The following is a 19,551-nucleotide window of genomic DNA, read 5'->3' as shown; positions in this document are numbered from 1 at the left end:
AGGGTGCATGTTATCAGCACATGGCCAATCAGCACTGTCCAGACAGGGTCAGGGGTCCTGCATCTATATAGCACAATCAGAGGAGAATGAAAACTCCTCCTACAAGCTTTAACCAGTACTCAGCTGGACAGGAAAAGAAGTCACAAGACTGCTATATACTGCCAATGAGAAATGGTATTTAGCAGTTTATATTTACTAAAATGATTTCATTTCCATGATGTGTGTACTGTGGGAGACCAGATATAGTGAATGCAGGGGCCTAAGGTTTAGTAACACTTTAAGCCTCAGGTCTCTTACCCATCATGAAATCCCTAACCCCTTAATCCTAACACTAACTATGGTAATTCTTAACCTTATCATTAAAGGCCAAGTTCACCTTTTTTTTTTTCTAAATTCCAGCTCCCACAGCACAAATATATCATTATTGTGCTGTTTCAGAAAAGATAAAGCTTTCTTAGTATTTTAGGGCAGCTTTACCTGTCCAACTCACTCCATAGAAAAGTTTATGACTTCCTGGTATGTAGAATTGGGACGGGGTGGGTGGGAACAATTTCCTGAAGGATAGGTGCAGGGTGAGTGCTCATAAGGTGAGCTGGTGAATTATACCCTGTCTCTTAACAGTTTTCATGGCCCAAATCTACATACCAGGAAGTCATTAACTTTCTTTCTGTGGAGTAAGATGGTATATTGGTACATAGGGGAGCAAAAAAAAAAAAAAAGAAAAACAAAGGTGAACTTGAACACTAAAATAAATAGCATTTTTGTGGGTCAATGTAACGAGACCCTTGCTCGCCCGCTTCTCTCCCGACACTCCTCTGTTTCTAGTGAGTCAGCTTGCAGATCGCAACGTCTGATGGTTTGGTCAACCAAGGCTCCGGGATCCGAACTACAGCTATGTGCCGTTCGGAATCCATTAGAACAAACACCAGGCAGGCTGTATGTAAGTTCAAACAGGAAGACATTTATTTATTGGAAGTACACAACACACTTTTATACAGAATTTGGAACATCCTGCCCCCAACAACTGCTTTCCCATTGGTCAATTGCAAAGTACATGCCGTTCTCCTTCAGGTCCTCCTAAGCCATGCAAATGAGGACTTGAAAATGAGTCAGCAGGGATTGGTCCGATAGCTTGACCAGAAGGACTGTTATGTGTAATGAGACAGAAGCCCCCATGGGGCAATCAATGCACACAACAGCCAGACACAGAACAATGGTTCCATAACGAGCCTCCAATACACATTACTCTGAGTGTCAATACATCCCTTAGCAGACAACAGGTGAGTTCATTAGCACACTTGATAATAGGTGAATGGAAAGCCACCTCAGACAAAAGCAACATTGTTAGACAGTCAGTCTACTCATTGAACTTCCTGGAATGACCATATTAGGAGTTGTACTTCCTGGTCAGAGACCTCATACTGTACAGGGAATAAAATCTTCATCTTACAAGGGAGACATTATTCCTGAATATGACTGTCCCAAACCATATTCTCAGTGTTCACCACCCTCCTGGTCACCCTGCATCCATAACAGATGCAGGGTGACTTAAACATAAGAGAACCCCATAAGGCTGGGCATGGTGCCCCCCAACCTCTCTAAAGGAATTTGGGGTCCACAACCCCCATGTCCAAAGTGACTCCCGTCACAGTCAAAATAACAAAAACTTTAGGGGAATTCCTAACTAACTAAAGGGCAAAGCAATGCATGATGTCCTGCATGGTGGTAGAGTAGGGATCTGGGCTAAGGATGCCATGCGGCAGTTGTGAAATATATAACATTCCATGTGTCGAAGACAATGTTCAATAGGGTCACATAAACATTACCTTGTGTTTACTTTACTCTTACCTTCCCAAAGCTTCCTTTGCCCAGAACTTTGAGGAAGTTGAAATCTGACACTTTCACGCGGTCTCTATTGCCGTTGCTGTCGATTTTGGGCACGGTATTCCCTGCTTTTTCTTCCACCGCTTTGGAGCCCGGCCCAATTTTGGCTCTCTGAAAATAAGAACAAAAACAAACCATGCACTTAATAAAAGCTGATTAACAAGTTGTAAAGCGGATCATAACATTGGTTACTGCAGGTGCAGCACAGACACTTTGCCTTTCAAACACTGATTTGTGTGTGTCAAAGTGAAGTCTACAGAAAGCTGTTCAGCTTCAGACACAAATCAGACTTGAATGTCAGATTGCAGCTGTCATTTCATAGGATAGGATTAGATTTTTCTTGTGGCCAAACAAGGCCAGATTTCCAAGTGGTTTTGCTTGTTTATAGGTACCGCCTGCAATTATGTAAGAGTTAACTGATGGGATCAATAAAGTTGATTGTTTAAACCCATTTGACTGTTTTTCCTCTTGGTACTGTGCACCAAAGAAAAACTGCAACCAGAAAAAGAACATGCAGAGGTCTAGGTAAGCAGCCTTTGAACGTTTTAAATATTAGGCTCTGACTCCCCCTCCCCCCAAGACAATTTTTAAAGCAACACTTTCACCACAGGATCGCTTATTAAACAATAAAAGGCAGTCCTGTATAGAAGATCATATATACTTACCTTTCTGGCTGCCCATGTCCTAAGCAGCTTCACTGAAAGTTTACCCTTCCAGTTTGGTTTAATACCTTCTCCCACTGCTGCACTTAGTGGTGCCCCCACTGCCTCCTGAATCCTGTAGTAATGTACAATTGTGCTCATAAGTTTACATACCCTGGCAAAATTTATGATTTCTTGGCCATTTTTTCCAGAATATGAATAATAATACAAAAACTTTTCTCTTTCACTCATGGTTAGTGTTTGGCTGAAGCCATTTATTATCAATCAACTGTGTTTACTCTTTTTAAATCATAATGACAACAGAAACTACCCAAATTACCCTGATGAAAAGTTTACACACCCTGGTTGGCCTGATAACATGCACACAAGTTGACACAAAGGGGTTTGAATGGCTATTAAAGGTAACCATCCTCACCTGTGATCTGTTTGCTTGTAATTAGTGTGTGTGTATAAAAGGTCAGTGAGTTTCTGGACTCCTGACAGACCCTGGCATCTTTCATCCAGTGCTGCACTGACGTTTCTGGATTCTGAGTCAGGGGGAAAGCAAAATAATTGTCAAAGGATCTGCGGGAAAAGGTAGTTGAACTGTATAAAACAGGAAAGGGATATAAAAAGATATCCAAGGAATTGAGAATGCCAATCAGCAATTTACAAACTCTAATCAAGAAGTGGAAAATGAGGGGTTCTGTTGAAACAAAACCCCAGTCAGGTAGACTAATTAAGGTTTCAGCCACAACTGCCAGGAAAATTGTTCGGGATGCAAAGAAAAACCCACAAATAACTTCAGGTGAAATAAAGGACTCTTTGAAAACATGTGGTGTGGCTGTTTCAAGGTGCACAATAAGGCACTTGAAGAAAGATGGACTGCATGGTGGAGTCGCCAGAAGAAAGCCATTACTACGCAAATGCCACAAAGTATCCCGCTTACAATACGCCAAACAGCACAGAAACAAGCCTCCAACCTTCTGACACAAAGTCATTTGGAGTAGTGGGTCAACAGGGCCTATGATGAAAGGTACAAAAAATAAAAAAACAAATAAATCTGCGCACCCGACCCCTAACTTTCTAAGCTGCTAAACACCAAGGGTCAATATATCAAAAATCCCTAGAAAGCAAATAAACAAAAAACAGTGCAGCGCTCATACAATAAAATCCTAATAAAATATAAAGCTAGCTATAATAGAATAAAAGTCCCAATGTGAGATTGATTGTGATCATGCACAGGACAGACAAGGATGTGCTCCGCTCAGTGAATCCTCCACCCGGTCACACTATCTCCTCACCTCAATGTATGCCCCTGTTTTACCAGACCGGTTGTTACAGCAGGATATAATTTCCAAAGATAGCGTGATGTTCCCAAGGGCTCAAAGCAAATGGCTGCAGATCCTCCTCAAACACTCCACTAAGCACCAGACTTTGATAATGGTATACACAATCACTTCTATGAGACTTCCACGCAGCCAAACATTGAAAGAAATCCGGACATAGTGTTTTATCCTTAAACCCTCAGTTTATTGTAAGACATGTATAAAAATTACCTGACAGGGCACTGTGAGACAGTGCACTGAATGAGCTTGTGTATGACATAGGTACACTTCCTGATGCCGATGGATGGCGGGTGACGTCACCGGCCCCTCCCCCTCCTTACGCGTTACGTCCCAAGGGCGGGACTTCGAAGTGAAGAAAAATCCAGTGAAGAAAAATGCAGGTCACTGGACATTCTGTTACCGAGCCCCAAGAATGAACTCTGTGTTGTATGACTAGGAAAATGTATTTCCCATCTATATTCAACAGACAATACCAGCCCAGCTTGTCACATACTTTTGATAATGGTGCTGTATGCAAACCGAAGAAGGATGAAGATTTAGCAATTTTCCTTTTAGCTTTAAATGGGAACTGTAGTCATTTAAATTGCTTAACTTTACATGTGAAAATAATTAAATTGATATGAATAATCTAAATGTGAGTTAATGTTTTAAAGACTTTTTGTGTACATTTTAAAATTAAATATGTACAAAAGTAGCATTCACTCATTACATATGCAAATATTTCACCAGTGGTGTCCCCAAGAGATACAGGATGCCAGCCTGTGATTTAACTTGCTAGCAACACCATGAACCTGAAATATTCGTGAGTGGACTTTACCTCTTAATGTTGTGATGAATGCAGTCATTCCCTGAGCCATATGCTAAAGCTAGTTTGTTCGTAGTGAACATAAACCTATTCATTAAGTCACTGCCCTGGAACAAGTCTCATAGAAAGACTTTTCATCATAGCCTAAATTAAAAGCATGATTTCCTTCGTGACTTTGTGATTTACTTTAAAAACAAACTTTAATATTTTCAAATGTCTTTGCATTGTGCATGCTACTTTCTGTCTTATTAGTGACCCTGTCCCCATTTAAAGAAAAAAAATGGTTTATGGTATGTTATTTACATGTAAAAGCCTCTGTTGTGTAGACATCCAACAACTTGTGACTGCTGATGGGCACTGCCATGTTGGAAAGCAGACTCAGAGCATTCTATCAAGTGATTCTTTATAGTATTTCCCTTTGCTCCTCCCATGGCAGCTACAGAGATGGTTATGTAAGTAGGTGAAAGGCTCAAAGAAAAGTAGGCTATGACATGGCCAGAAGGAGGGGACTGTGCTAGGGAACTGACTCTTCCTAAAGTAGTCACATTTTCTATCAAAATCAAAAGGCACATTGCAAAAGAATAAAAAATAAATTATGAAAGAGAACACTGCAAATACGCATTTAAAAGACTTGGTTTTCCTGCATTTTTAAAAACTGGGATGACTTTTTTTAAAGGAAACTTGCGCTGAGGATTACGGACATTGGGATATGTGTATTTTAAAGAGTGACAGTCATTAAAGTGGAACTTTACCCATAACAACCAAATACAAATAAATGTTCTTTAGCAAGGATCATACATTCCACGTTAATATTTATGCCACCAAAATCAGTGTGTGCTGTAAATTGCATCCAGCATTGTTCCAGTGTTGCCATTTTGCTGAAGCCCAGAGCCCCTGAACAGCAGTAAATCTTTAGGCAGATCAGCCTCTACAAATTCAGCACAGTGCCTAAAATTAGAGAGCAACTGAGCAGGGTAAGACAGTGTATTACTGGATTTTAAACACTTATTTTTAATGTTTTACGTAGCTATACCTGCAAAAGGGGCCAGCATGAAGTGAGCTGGGATTTATTTTACACTTAGGCAAGATCTTAGGCATCCAGTTCTTTGTGTGCCTGCTTGTGACTCCCCACTGTGGGCTGTGGTTTAACCTGACCACCTCTATCACTTCTGTACACTTTCAGAATTGTAGGTAGTGGTACACACTAGTGATGTAGCAGCCAGCATTTGTGGCCACGGTGCAGTGTAGAGATGCATGTATTCAACATACTTGGCAGCGTTGGATGCTAAAGACCCTAGCAGTACTTTAGCTCTGCAAAAGCACAAAGGCTGGATTCATCAGTGCTGGTACTGGTACGTTCTTCAAATGCTGGCTGCTACATAACTAGTGTGTACCTAAGGTACTGAAGGTGTACAGTAGTAACAACGGTTGTCAGGTTAAACCACAGCGCACAGTGCAGAGTCGTAAGCAGGAACAAGTAGATGCCTAAGATCTTGCCTAAGTGGTGCTTCTAACTATGCAAGAGAGCCAAGATTGAATTCCCCAGTGTTGGTATTTGTAAGCATTAGACAAGTATTTTAAAGAGGCGCTGTTTGGATACAGGTATTCTAACAATAGAGTATCTTACACCCCCAAAGGCCTACTAATTAAACTTTAACCCTAATTTAACGGTCTTGTGATAATTTTCTGAAGCTAAAAATCATTTGATCCAATAGCATCCTGCATATTCCTTCCATGAAAACGATCTTCAAACCAGGGCTCAAAGTCTTTGGATGAGCTCATCTTTCGTCATGAAAATATTAGTTCTAATGGCCTTAGAAGAGGAAAAAAAAAAAAGCAACTATTACACAAATAAGCATCAACACTGATATTTCTCAGACCTGCCACGTCTCTTTGAAATGCAAGCACTTCTGTGGAAGTTTTTAGCCCCCGCTGCGCACCTCTAATTGCCTCCATGGGGATGTAATCGGCCATCCCAGGGCTGCGGACACGGCAGAGTCCTGCTTAGTTCCATTTTAATTTTTCAGAAGTTTAGCCATATTGTGAAGGCAGAAGGAGGCAGGAGAGGATTCAGTGTGCCATGAAATTCCATTAGCCTGATTCCGAGCGCTTCAATTTGTTGGTCGCTCACAGCTCTCACAGATAACAGGCTCCTGAGCAATCTCCCAGTCACAGCTCTGGCTAATTGGTTATTGCAAGGCTGTTTGCACCCACGTTTCAAGGTCACCTGCAGATCATGTTTAAAAAGCCACCGTTGCGTTTGACAGCAGCCAGCCTGATGAAATCGAAGGTTTGTTTAATGGCAGGGCAACATTTTAACCTGCATTATATAAATTTAAATTAGCAAAAGGTGTTATAATTTCCTTGCTGATTTTTTATTTTTGGAACGTGGATAAATTGTGCAGCGCTTTAATGAGCACATACAGTGCCTTTTTTAAAAGTATTCACACCCCTTGAACTTTTTTCCCATTTTGTCATGTTCCAACCAAAAAACGTAAATGTATTTTATTGGAATTTTATGTGATAGACCAACACAAAGTGAAGTGGCATAACACCATTTCTCACATTATATAAAAAAAAAAATTGGGCTAACTTGGAGGTTTTGTTTTGTTTTCTTTTTTTTTTAATTAACCACTTAAGCCCCGGAGGATTTGGCTGCTAAACGACCAGAGGGTATTTTGCGATTCGGCACTGCGTGACTTTAACGGACAATTGCGCGGTCGTGCGACGCTGTACCTAAACGAATTTGGCGTCCTTTTTTTCCCACAAACAGAGCTTTCTTTTGGCGGTATTTGATCACTTGTGCGATTTTTTGATCACGCGCTATAAACAAAAAAAGAGCGTAAATTTTGCAAAAATAGCAATATTTTTCCCTTTTTTTTATATGAAATTCCCCCAAAAAAAATGTAAAAATCAAAATTTTTTAATATTTTCGGCCAATTTGTTTTATGCTACCTATGTTTGGTAAAAAAAAAATCGCAAAAAGCGTATTTTGATTGGTTTGCGCAAAAGTTATTGCGTTTACTAACAAAGGGAAAGATTTTTGTCATTTTTGTTGTTTTTTTTTTTTAACGCGTAATGGCGGCGATCTGCGATTTTTTTTGCGGTACTGCGACATTGCGGCGGAAAGATCGGACCCTTGACTGACATTTTTGACACTTTTGGGGTTACCAGTGACATTACTACAGTAATCAGTGCTATATATATGCACTGTTACTGTAAAAATACACTGGTAGTGAAGGGGTTAACTTTATTTGAGAGGGAGGGGCTGTGTGTGTCCCTAGGGGCGTGATTCTAACTGTGATTGGCTGTGGCTTCAACTGTATGCAGAGTGATCAATGGATCTACATAGTAGATCCATGTGATCAGCTCTTATACAGAGAGGAGAATGACAGGCAGCTTGTTTACACAAGCTGCCTGACTTTCTCCCTCTCCCCCGCCGATCGCAGAGTGGCCGGCGGCGATCGGGTCCGCCGGTCACGCGCGCGGGGGGGTCCGTGACCACGCGGGAGCGGGAGCGCGCCTCCGGCGGCGCGCGCTCGCTCCCTAAACCCTCACAGGCGAGCGACGTAGACCTACGTCACTTTGCCTGTGAGGGGCTGACCGCCGCCGTAGATAGTCGTGCGGCGGTCGGCAAGTGGTTAATGAAAGTGTTTTTTTTTTTTCCCAACAAAAAATTGCGTTTGAAAAAATGCTGCGCAAATACCAAGACATAAAAAATTGCAATGACCTCCATTTTATTCCCTAGGGTCTCTGCTAAAAAAAAAAAAAAAAAAAAAAAAAAAAAAAAAAAAAAACATACAATGCTTGGGGGTTCTGAGTAACTTTCTAGCAAGAGATGACTTGGGCTAGAAGTGGTTAAAGGCTGTAATCACATGAAACCGAAACATCCACCTGGTAGAACTTAGATGGAGAATATGTAAACAGAAGACCAGGTGGCAGTTTTACAAATCTAGGAAACCGTTGCTTGATGGCGAATAAGCCAATACGGGTCTAGTAGAGTGCACCTTGCCAGTAAAGGGTGGAACCTGATCCTTGAGACCATACGCTTGGATGATGGTCTGTCTGAGCCACCTAGAAATGGTAAAACCAGAAGACGGTGCACCCTTAAAGGATAACTAAACCCAAGAAAATGCAGTTTATTGCAGCTGACAGTCCTTAGAAGTGATGGCTGCATTATTTTTCTTTCTTAAGCTAAAAACCTTTTCAGCAAGTACAGAAAATACCTGTTGATCTAGCTGTTTTCTGCAAACTAACAATTGCTCTGTAATAGAGATGAAGAGATGAGGACATGTTTGTAGGTCATATCAGGAAAGCAGCCTAGGGTGACAACCATGTTTTCCTCCCTAGATACAGTGAAGGGCGATGTAGCCACCTAGAGAAAGGAAGTGTGTTATTTAAAGGATTACCAGTTGAAAATAAAGCAAAGGGAGCTTGAAAAAAAAAAACCTAATGCAGCCATCAAACCAAGGACTAGTAAGCTGCAATATATTACATTTTTGATTTTGGGTTTAGATACACTTTAAAGCTTAACTACACTGCACCTGAGCACCACAAACAAAAAGCACTATTTGAGTCAATTTTAACATTCAAAGCATACTACCCATCCCTCCATGCTTTATTCTGCTGAGAAATCACAGAAAAACACTTCCTAGCATTTCTGGCCATGACCATCTTGAGTAAGGGCAGATTCATGTAGCATTTTACTTTCTGAAATCCATTTGCCCTTAGCTTAGGCATACAGGCAGGAGGGTTTGCTTAGCTGAGAACCCCCCCCCCCCCCATCCTTACGACTCCTGGGATGTATGACATCATTTGCCTAGGAGGGAAAACCAGGACATAACTGAACACATGTAAAAAAAAAAAAAAAAAAAAAAGAAGTTTAAAACAAGTATATAGAAGATATGCTGTATTTTCAAAAATGGGGGGTCGTCTTATACGCCGAGTATAATATCTCCAAGGTAACCTAAGTATAAGTATTACTGGTAGATGTAATCTCTCAAGACGCTGGCTGTGTGGGAATCCTGAACCGGTATACCCAGGATTCCCGCACAGCCAGCGTCTTGAGATTACATCTACCGGTAATACTTATACTTAGGTTACCTTGGAGATATTATGAGAAATTTCATGTATTACTGTACTAGGGTACCTTGGAGATCTATGAGAAATCTGATGTTTTTCAATGGTGTTGCCTTGCTTCGGAAGGGGAGTAGTCTTATAGGGCGAGTATAGCCCAAAACCTATGTTTTAACTTGAAAATTAGGGGGGTCGTCTTATACGCCGGAAAATACGGTACTTTCCTATTTACTAATGCTAGCAGTAGAAGGATTAAAATGAGTCATGGTTGATTGAGTGAGTGAAGTTCTACTTTAATAACGCTGACAGCCAAATGCTGGTTCTGACCCAGGTGCAGGAAGGAGAGTATTTGTCCCCATGAAAAAACTCTAAGGGTGGAACCTCAAGACTCACAAGTGATGTATGCCTGCCATGTCCAGTGATGGACCATGAGGAAAGTAGTCTTCCTTGCTTTTAGCAACACAGAAATTACAGTTTGAGAGATGCTTGTCTCTAACAAAAGCCATGAAAGCCAGCAACTGTGAAGCAGGATGGCAATTGAGACAGTAGATCCAAATTTGACAGAACCCACTGAGTGACCATCAGGAACCTTCCAGGTCCTTGTGCCACATTTATATGGGACAGTCCAGAACAATGTGAATCACTAACAAAAAAAAAACTGGGGCATGGTGATAGTAGGATGGATAATCCTGGACTAGTCTGCAGTTTTTGTTTGCCAGTGTCTAATCCTCCTTTAGGCAGCTGTATAACCCGAAAATAAAGACTCCCTGTGTTCCTCAATGGATGAGAAAAAAAAAGGAGATTACAGATGGAAGATAACATTGCTTGCGCTTTCAATTTAGCTTACAGAAAGAAGCAAGGACACCGCATTTCTGCCAAGATCAAAAGGTATTTTTCTGTATCTGCAGTCAAAAAAAAGAAAAAGAAAACCAATGCAGACCCCCATGGCTAAGAACAATTTAGTTGCAATAATACATTTTTGTTCTTGGATTTAGAGACCCTTTAAACTAAATTTTATACGGCATTGTAAGTATGGACAGCCAATATGTCACAGCTATAATTACAAAGTTCAACTTAGGCAGTAAATTACCATTTTCTTTTTCTTAAACATCTTAGAGTGTGTCTCTTATAAAAATGGAATTATGGGTACAAAAAAAAAAAACTAAATTTGTACAAAGACTTGCAGCGATATAAAATTTTAAAACAAGAAAGGCTCTCTCTCTATTTCTGGATGTCACAAAAAAATGCTCCGGCTTCCTCGTTCCCTTTTAATGACACTTTAGGGTGGAAGGAAACCCGGGCCCGTGTCTGCTTTGATTCCCTTTTCAAAAGGCACATTTCGCTTTTATACCAAGCGAGCCTGCAAGTCACAAGTAGCTGTTTGGTTTCATGAAGACAAATTAGTTTGGAAGCCTCAAATGCGTCAGGCAGAACTTCAACAAAAGAATGCCTCTAGAGTTGTTTAACAAAGACGGGGGCTCTGTATTTTTTTTTTTTTTTAGCTTATCAAGACCGAAGAGGGAACTTCAAACACCCACCATCTGATGAGGCGCCGGGAGGCTGCTGCTTAAATAATGTTCCTAGGGATTGGAGACGGGAGAAACTGAGAAGCGAGTGCGATCTGACAAGCTGCAGAGTGGAGTCCCTAGCTGCACCTTCTCCAGAATGAAATATCCATTTGTGATCACTTGTGACAGGCCCTGGAAATCCAAAGTAACGCACCAACCTTCTCTCATAGGCAGGGAATTCCTGACATTGTGCTCTACAGCCAGGAAACTGGGACAGCCCCACACACACAGCTCACCTCTCTATTTAGGATCACCTCTGGCAAAGCAGCAGAATACACAGTTCAAACTACAGTTCTATAGCAACTGTTTCAAGTTAAAGTCAGAGAATTTGGAATGTACTAACCTTGTGATTTCCCCCATCTTTGCTATGTGGCTGTGCAGGATATTCCGTGTGACAACACTTTGGTGCCCCTGCTTTTATATCTCCTGACAGTTTAGACCAGGGTTCTCAGCAAGGTGCAAAACCATTGCACAGAGCAAGTATGATGTGTTTATAATTTTTTTTTGCAAATATAAATTTTATTGAGAACCACCGGGTACAGGCATAACAAAGTGCATATAGGAGGAGTACAACATAGGCAGATCTAGTACAAATACAGTAGCCAAGGAAGAACAGTGCTGCAAGTCCATGATGTGTCATCAGTTGACGGTAGAGCAAACGTAATTCCCCCAAGAGAAACAGACTAGAGCACAGGTGTAAAACACAAGGCCCACGGGCCAAATGCGGCCCCCCAGGCCATTTCATGTGGCCCTTGCATCTCTCCTGCAGCTGTGGCACCCCCCTTGTCTCTTCCCCCACCTTGTCTCTGCAGTCGGCAACAGAGAGGACAGAACTCTTTGCAAGATCCTGCACTCCTCTGTGCTGTTGCAGAAAGGCACATCTTTGATCACCCCCCCCCTTCTCAGCAGTCCGCAGCAGAGGAGGGCAGAACTCCTCCTACAGATCCTGAAACACCACCTTGTCTTTGCCTCCCCTGGTCTCAGCATTCAGCAGACTTCTTCCCAGATCCACCCGCATCTTCTTCCTGGCAGCAACACAAGGTAAGGGGGTGCATTGTGGTGTAAGGAAGGGTGGGTGGGGTGACTCTTGACTTCTGATGGTGGGGGGGCTCTTGACATCTCAAGTAAGGGTGTAAGGGGGTGTGGGGTACTCTGGACATCTAATTCTACAGATAGAACCGGCCCTTTGAGGGCCACCATAATGCTGATGTGGCCGGCGATGAAATGGAGTTTGACACCCCTGGACTAGAGCATCCTTCCTCGTAGGCGTCATAAGAAGCCCTCACGACATGTAAGTTTTTCCATATTTCGTACTGCGGTCCCATCCGGAGACCACAAAGAGGGTGGAAAGAGAAAGGAAGGACAGAAAGGAGCAGAAAGAAGGGCGAGTGATAGACAAGAGAGGGAGTATGAGAGGGGGATAAAAGGGGGGAAAGGGAAGGGGGAGAGGGGGGAAAGGGAAGGGGGATGGGGTAAAAGGGAAGAGGGGGAAAGAGAAGGGGGGCCCGCACCCCCCACACCACAGATCATGGGGCCAAAAAAAGGCAGGTCGTGCGAAAGTCAATCGCACGTCAGTGGGGTCACTCTGCCAAACAGACGAGCCCCCTCTCTGGACGCGACAAAAAAGATCCCAGATCCTCCAGTTGTCTGCATGTTTGTCCCCCTTATGTTGGGAGGTCGCAATCAGATTCTCCAATTTGTTGATGTCCTCAACCCTCCGGACCCAATGAGCCACCTGTGGAAGGGCGGTCTGCTTCCAGAAAAGAGGTATACACGCTCTGGCAGCGTTTAGCAAGGGGCAGAGCAGTGATTTTTTTTATAGCACCTATCTGAGACGTCAGGGAAGAAACTATGCAGGCGCATCGGTGGTGTTTATAATTTTAAAGCAAACACAATCGAACATTTAGAACCACTTTAAGGACCAATTATGACATTTGGGAGATGGAAGTGGGCATGCATGTACCCTTGACTACAGAGACTGGGTGAGCTCTGAATAACCGTGCTCTGTGGGTTTGGACCTCCTGGAATGATGTGTAAGGTATGCGATTGTTCATTCAAGCAATGGAAAGGTGCCTGCTTTTATATCTCCTGACACTTTAGACCAGGGTTTCTCAACAAGGGTTCTATGGAACCCTACAGTTCCTCCAGGGATCAGCAATAAGCAATTTCTGCCTCTCAGATAAGTTCCCACTGACACCGTTGATCTTTTTTATCTATCTAAAAGGGGGTAATTCTTCTCAATGACTCAGGAGTGTTCTTCCCACTGACCATCACACTAATGTATCATAAATTGTAGATCTAGTAATTTTCATGAGTTGTAGATATAGTAATTTTCTTGTACAAAAGTTTTTATTTTAAAAAGAGGCATAAACATACATCAAAACATGGTACATGTGTACAACTGGATAAAAGAAAATGGAACGTAGGGAAACAGGTAGCAACAAAGCATGATACAGACATAGGGCGTGAGCCAACCTGAAAACATCATGGATCAAATAATGGGTATCAACAGATAGAAATGCATAGATAGGGACCTAAAGTCCCCCTCAGTGGTTCATAATGCAATAGGACCAACAAAAGAAGAAGTTCTATTACGTTCCAAAGAGTAAACCGAGGCTGGGCCTGAGAGTACCGAGCCAGGAAGGAAAACAACACTAAAAGACAAAGAAAAGAGAGAAAGAAAGAGTGAGAAGGTAGGACAAACAAAGAAAGAAACGACAATAGAAGAAGACTAAAGAAAGGGTGGGAAGAAGGGAGAGGGGGGGAACGGGTCCTGTGGGGCGAGCGTCCAGGAGGCATTAAAGAGAGAGAAGGGTGGTCTGAAATCTGGAAGGAGCAACGTTCGAGATCCAGGGGTCCCATACCTTAAGAAATTTAGCGTGAGAATCAGATACTATCGCAGTCAACTTTTCATTAATGAGAATATCATTCATACGGTTCTTGACCGCCTCAAAACTAAGCAACGGGGTCTTCCAAGATCGAGCAATGGTCAATTTCGTAGCTGTAAACAAATGCTGAGCCAACGGACGTTGTGTACGGGTCAAGTCAGGTATAGGTTTACACAAAAGCGCCTCATACAGGTCCCTCTTCAGGGTGACTTGAAAAATATTACGGAGCAAGGCATAGATCCTAATCCACAGTCTGTGCACCTTGGGGCACGTCCACCAAATATGCGCCATGGTCCCCTCCTGAGCGCATCCCCGGAAGCACAGGGGGGAATATGCGGGTAGAAATTTAGCCAGTCTAGCCGGAGTATAGTACCACGGTAAAATACCTTATAAGCATTTTCCAGGATCAAGACATTACGGGAGCACTTAGAGAGAGCCGCCGTCATGTGCCGCCAGTCTTCCCTGTCCAACCCACCCCCCAATTCTAGTTCCCAGTTAGAGTGATAGACCGTGAAAGGGGGTGTATCGCAGGCAATAATGGAGGCATACAGGAGAGATATGAGTCCCGGCGAGTGGGGCCGTGCCCTACAAAGGCTTTCAAATGGCGCAAGCGTATAGGGTAAAGATTTATGTTTAATGAGTTGCTGAAGAAAATTATGGAGTTGCATATATCGAAAGTGTTCCCGCAGATCTAGTCATTTTCATGAGTTGTAGATCTAGTCATTTTCATGAGTTGTAGATCTAGTAGATTTCATGAGTTGTAGATCTAGTAGATTTCATGAGTTGTAGATCTAGTAGATTTCATGAGTTGTAGATCTAGTAGATTTCATGAGTTGTAGATCTAGTCATTTTCATGAGTTGTAGATCTAGTCATTTTCATGAGTTGTAGATCTAGTCATTTTCATGAGTTGTAGATCTAGTCATTTTCATGAGTTGTAGATCTAGTCATTTTCATGAGTTGTAGATCTAGTCATTTTCATGAGTTGTAGATCTAGTCATTTTCATGAGTTGTAGATCTAGTAGATTTCATGAGTTGTAGATCTAGTAGATTTCATGAGTTGTAGATCTAGTAGATTTCATGAGTTGTAGATCTAGTAGATTTCATGAGTTGTAGATCTAGTAGATTTCATGAGTTGTAGATCTAGTAGATTTCATGAGTTGTAGATCTAGTCATTTTCATGAGTTGTAGATCTAGTCATTTTCATGAGTTGTAGATCTAGTCATTTTCATGAGTTGTAGATCTAGTCATTTTCATGAGTTGTAGATCTAGTCATTTTCATGAGTTGTAGATCTAGTCATTTTCATGAGTTGTAGATCTAGTCATTTTCATGAGTTGTAGATCTAGTCATTTTCATGAGTTGTAGATCTAGTCATTTTCATGAGTTGTAGATCTAGTCATTTTCATGAGTTGTAGAACTAGTCATTTTCAGGAGTTGTAGCTCTAGTCATTTTCAGGAGTTGTAGATCTAGTCATTTTTAGCAGGAGTTCCTCCGAGGCCGCAAAGTTATTTCAAGGGTTCCTCTGCGTTGAATGAAAAGGTTGAAAAAGGCTGCTTTAAAAGGTTTATAGCAAACGCAGTTTTACTTTAAGGCTGAAAGTTTTCATAGTCATGAATATTTATTTGTCTACTAGCAAAGACATTAGAAGGCTTACACCGTGCAATTTATAAAGTGGTAAAATCTTTGCCGCATGTGTACAGGAATGTCTCCCTGGTAACTGCCTGAAGATGAAGCGTGGAGACCAACTTGCTCCTCCAACAATGAGGAGAGCATTATACTTAGTCTGAATTCTCAAAGCATCTGGTTACCATGGGAACACTTCAAATATTCCTGAAACATGGTCAGGCATTTCAGAATAAAAACATCCGTCATTATCACTGAACCTACTAAACATCTTTTACCCTCGATTCACGCTTGTCTTCAAGAGACATTGTTACAGAGGACATCTAAAAGAAAAACAAAAAACCGCTGTCAGCATCTTTCCTGCCTCTCCAAAACTATACAAGGCTGTTGTGCAACTCATCTGTGCACGACAAACATTCCAGGGATGCAATTCAGAAGCTCTCCAGTTTGGATTCACTATTCCCTCATGACCCCTGTCTCTCGGGTTGGTGGACGCAGCTGGGAGACGCAGCCGAAATGATGAGCGGGTTCCAGCAGCTGCGTGGATAAATAAATAGAAATGAAACTCATCAGGAGGAAGAGCTTGACAGGCTACCTCCAGCTGCACTCTCGCTACCGGCCTGTGACCTCTAGGAGGGGCGGCAGGAGCACTGATCCCAAAATAGATGAGCCGTAATCAAATAATATTGATATCTATCAGACTCAATTCAGCCAGCACTGGGTGTAAGACACGCCATGGCCCTACACAACCTGCTGCAGTGACCAGAATAATGTGCTCTGCTGCTGACCTGTACCAAGTCCAGGGAAACCGCTAAGTAAAAAAGCTCAAAACATACTGTATATATGAGAGCGGTTTAATTGCCAAAAAGAATTACATTTCTGTCCATCCAGTACTTCGCTTTACACAGCTATGGCACACAGCACAGCCCTGACTGGCAGGATCTGATATCTCTCTGTTGCAGTTTCATTGACAGTTCTCCTCCCCACTCCCATTCTGTTACTGGACAGTTAAAGGAGAAGCGAAACACTGTGAATATTAAATTAAAACCCGCGCTTAAGGTGTGAAGTGAAAAAATGCCTAAAATGATATATAAATAAATATAGAAAGTATGCAGCTGCTGTGTCTCTAAGTAAATCTTAGATAAAAATAGAAGATCAAATTTAAAACAGCGCTAGCAGATCTATAGTGACAACAGTAAAATATAGTGAACAAACAAATTGATTTATAAATAATTAAAAATATAAAATACAAAAGTCCTTTAAAAGTGGGCGTTTTGAATAGGTGGGCGAAACGCGTCGACGCACTTCCGGTATGGCTTGGGCGCATCGTCACTTACGGTTTACTTCCTGGATCGGCAGTGGAACGCACGCTACCAGCGGCGTCCACCACTATCTGTTCCTATACATTGCGATATTTTTTCTTCTGTTTGTGAGTATGGCTCTTACTTTTTTTGGGGCAATAAACGTATATGAACATACTACACTATATGCGGTCCTTTTCGTTTCCTTATTTGGGGTCCACTGAGGAGCTTTGGATCTATCCCACAGGAGACATTGCGGTCTTGAGTTATCCCTAGAAAGCGATTGAGATTTATCGTTGTGTTGAGTAGGGAACCAAGAGGGTTTGCCAGTCACCCTGAGCAACTTTCAAATAGATTATCTGCGCTCGAGCACTTTTTTTTTGGATTTCATTCACTTTTAAAGGACTTTAAAGGACTTTTGTATTTTATATTTTTAATTATTTATAAATCAACTTGTTTGTTCACTATTGTTCACTATATTTTACTGTTGTCACTATAGATCTGCTAGCGCTGTTTTAAATTTGATCTTCTAGAAGCGGAACACTGATCACTCTGTCTCTCTGCCTTCTTCTCCTATCAGCGTGCTCCTTTCACTGCAGCATTGTACATAGACTACAAGAAGCTGATACAAAGTCTAATTCAGGTATTTGCACTGCTTATATTAAATACATTTGCTGATGTAATAAAGTGTCCCTAAACCCACATCATAAAAAGAACAATCAATAAATGGTGTATTACATGCTGTTCCAACTCACTCAGTCGCTATGAGATTCTTTTTCTGTATTCTGCAAAAAAAAAAAAACTGGTTCATCCTGTTGCTGTTCTTTATCTGTCCCCTCTGTCCATGTCCCCAATTCAGCTAAGGATTTTTCAGCTGTGGTGGCAACTCTGCACATGCTCAGTTTTCGGTGAGTTTCTATGCTGGGCATTTTCTTCCTATCCCATCTGAGCAGCCCGTATGACTATAAAGTCACACATATGGGCGTATACACAGTGGTAAATGACAGCTCGATCACTACCTCCCTCCTCCATGACCACTAACCAGCTAAACACAACGGGGGCGGGATATTACCGGTGAATTAAGTGAGGCTTTCGGTCCCTAATATTCTAAGACACAGGCTGGAGGAGTTTGACACAGCCTTGACTGGCAGAAATCCGCTCACACCTTATTTCCAAAAAATAATAAGAATTTATATACATATACAGTATCTCACAAAAGTGAGTACACCCCTCACATTTTTGTAAATATTTTAATATACTTTTTCATGTGACAACACTGAAGAAATTACACTTTGCTACAATGTAAAGTAGTGAGTGTACAGCTTGTATAACAGTGTAAATTTCTTGTTCCCTCAAAATAACTCAACACAGCCATTAATGTCTAAACCGCTGGCAACAAAAGTAAGTACACACCTAAGTCAAAATGTACAAATTGGGCTCAAAGTGTCAATCGTTTGTGTGGCCACCATTATTTTCCAGCACTGTCTTAACCCTCTTGGGCATGGAGTTCACCAGAGCTGCACAGGTTGCCACTGGAGTCCTCTTCCACTCCTCCATGACATCATGGAGCGGGTGGATATTAGAGACCTTGTACTCCTCCACCTTCCATTTGAGGATGCCCCACAGATGCTCAGTAGGGTTTAGGTCGGGAGACATGCTTGGCCAGTCCATCACCTTTACCCTCAGCTTCTTTAGCAAGGCAGTGGTCGTCTTGGAGGTGTGTTTGGGGTTATGTTGGAATACTGCCCTGTGGTCCAGGGGATCATGCTCTGCTTCAGTATGGCACAGTAGATGTTGGCATTCATGGTTCCCTCCATGAACTGTAGCTCCCTAGTGCCGGAAGCACTCATGCAGCCGCAGATCATGACAACCCCACCACCATGCTTGACTGTAGGCAAGACACACTTGTCTTTGTACTCCTCACCTGGTTGCCGCCACACACGCTTGACACCATCTGAACCAAATACGTTTATCTTGGTTTCATCAGACCACAGGACATGGTTCCAGTAATCCATGTCCTTAGTCTGCTTGTCTTCAGCAAAGTGTTTGCAGGCTTTCTTGTGCATCATCTTTAGAAGAGGCTTCCTTCTGGGACGAAAGCCATGCAGACCAAATTGATGCAGTGGGCAGCTTATGGTCTTTGCACTGAAAGGCTGACCCCCCCACCCCTTTAACCTTTGCAGCAATGCTGGCAGCACTCATATGTCTTTTTCCCAGAGACCACCTCTGGATATGATGCTGAGCACGTGCACTCAACTCCTTTAGATGACTATAGCGAGGCCTGTTCTGACTGTAACCTCTCCTGTTAAACCATTGTATGGTCTTGGCCATCGTGCTGCAGCTCAGTTTTAGGGTCTTGGCAATCTTCTTATAGCCTAGGCCATCTTTATGTAGAGCAACACTTTTTTTTAAGATC

At 42.1% G+C, this 19,551-nt stretch overlaps 1 protein-coding gene across 1 annotated transcript in view; it reads right to left on the bottom strand.

Annotated features, from left to right (window-relative positions):
* The window catches only part of PRKCB (protein kinase C beta), a 394,269-nt gene that overhangs the window by 65,931 nt on the left and 308,787 nt on the right, over positions 1-19,551 (bottom strand). The window contains exon 9 of the mRNA XM_082260216.1: positions 1,849-1,995. Within this exon, the coding sequence (XP_082116342.1) occupies positions 1,849-1,995 (147 nt within the window). The remainder of the gene's footprint in view (positions 1-1,848; positions 1,996-19,551) is intronic.

The sequence above is a fragment of the Pelophylax lessonae genome, assembly GCF_965119305.1.
Source record: "Pelophylax lessonae genome assembly, chromosome: 6".
Classification (NCBI taxonomy): domain Eukaryota; kingdom Metazoa; phylum Chordata; class Amphibia; order Anura; family Ranidae; genus Pelophylax; species Pelophylax lessonae.
Note: the sequence above shows the minus strand (reverse complement) of the source record. Positions and strands in the feature narration are given on the sequence as shown.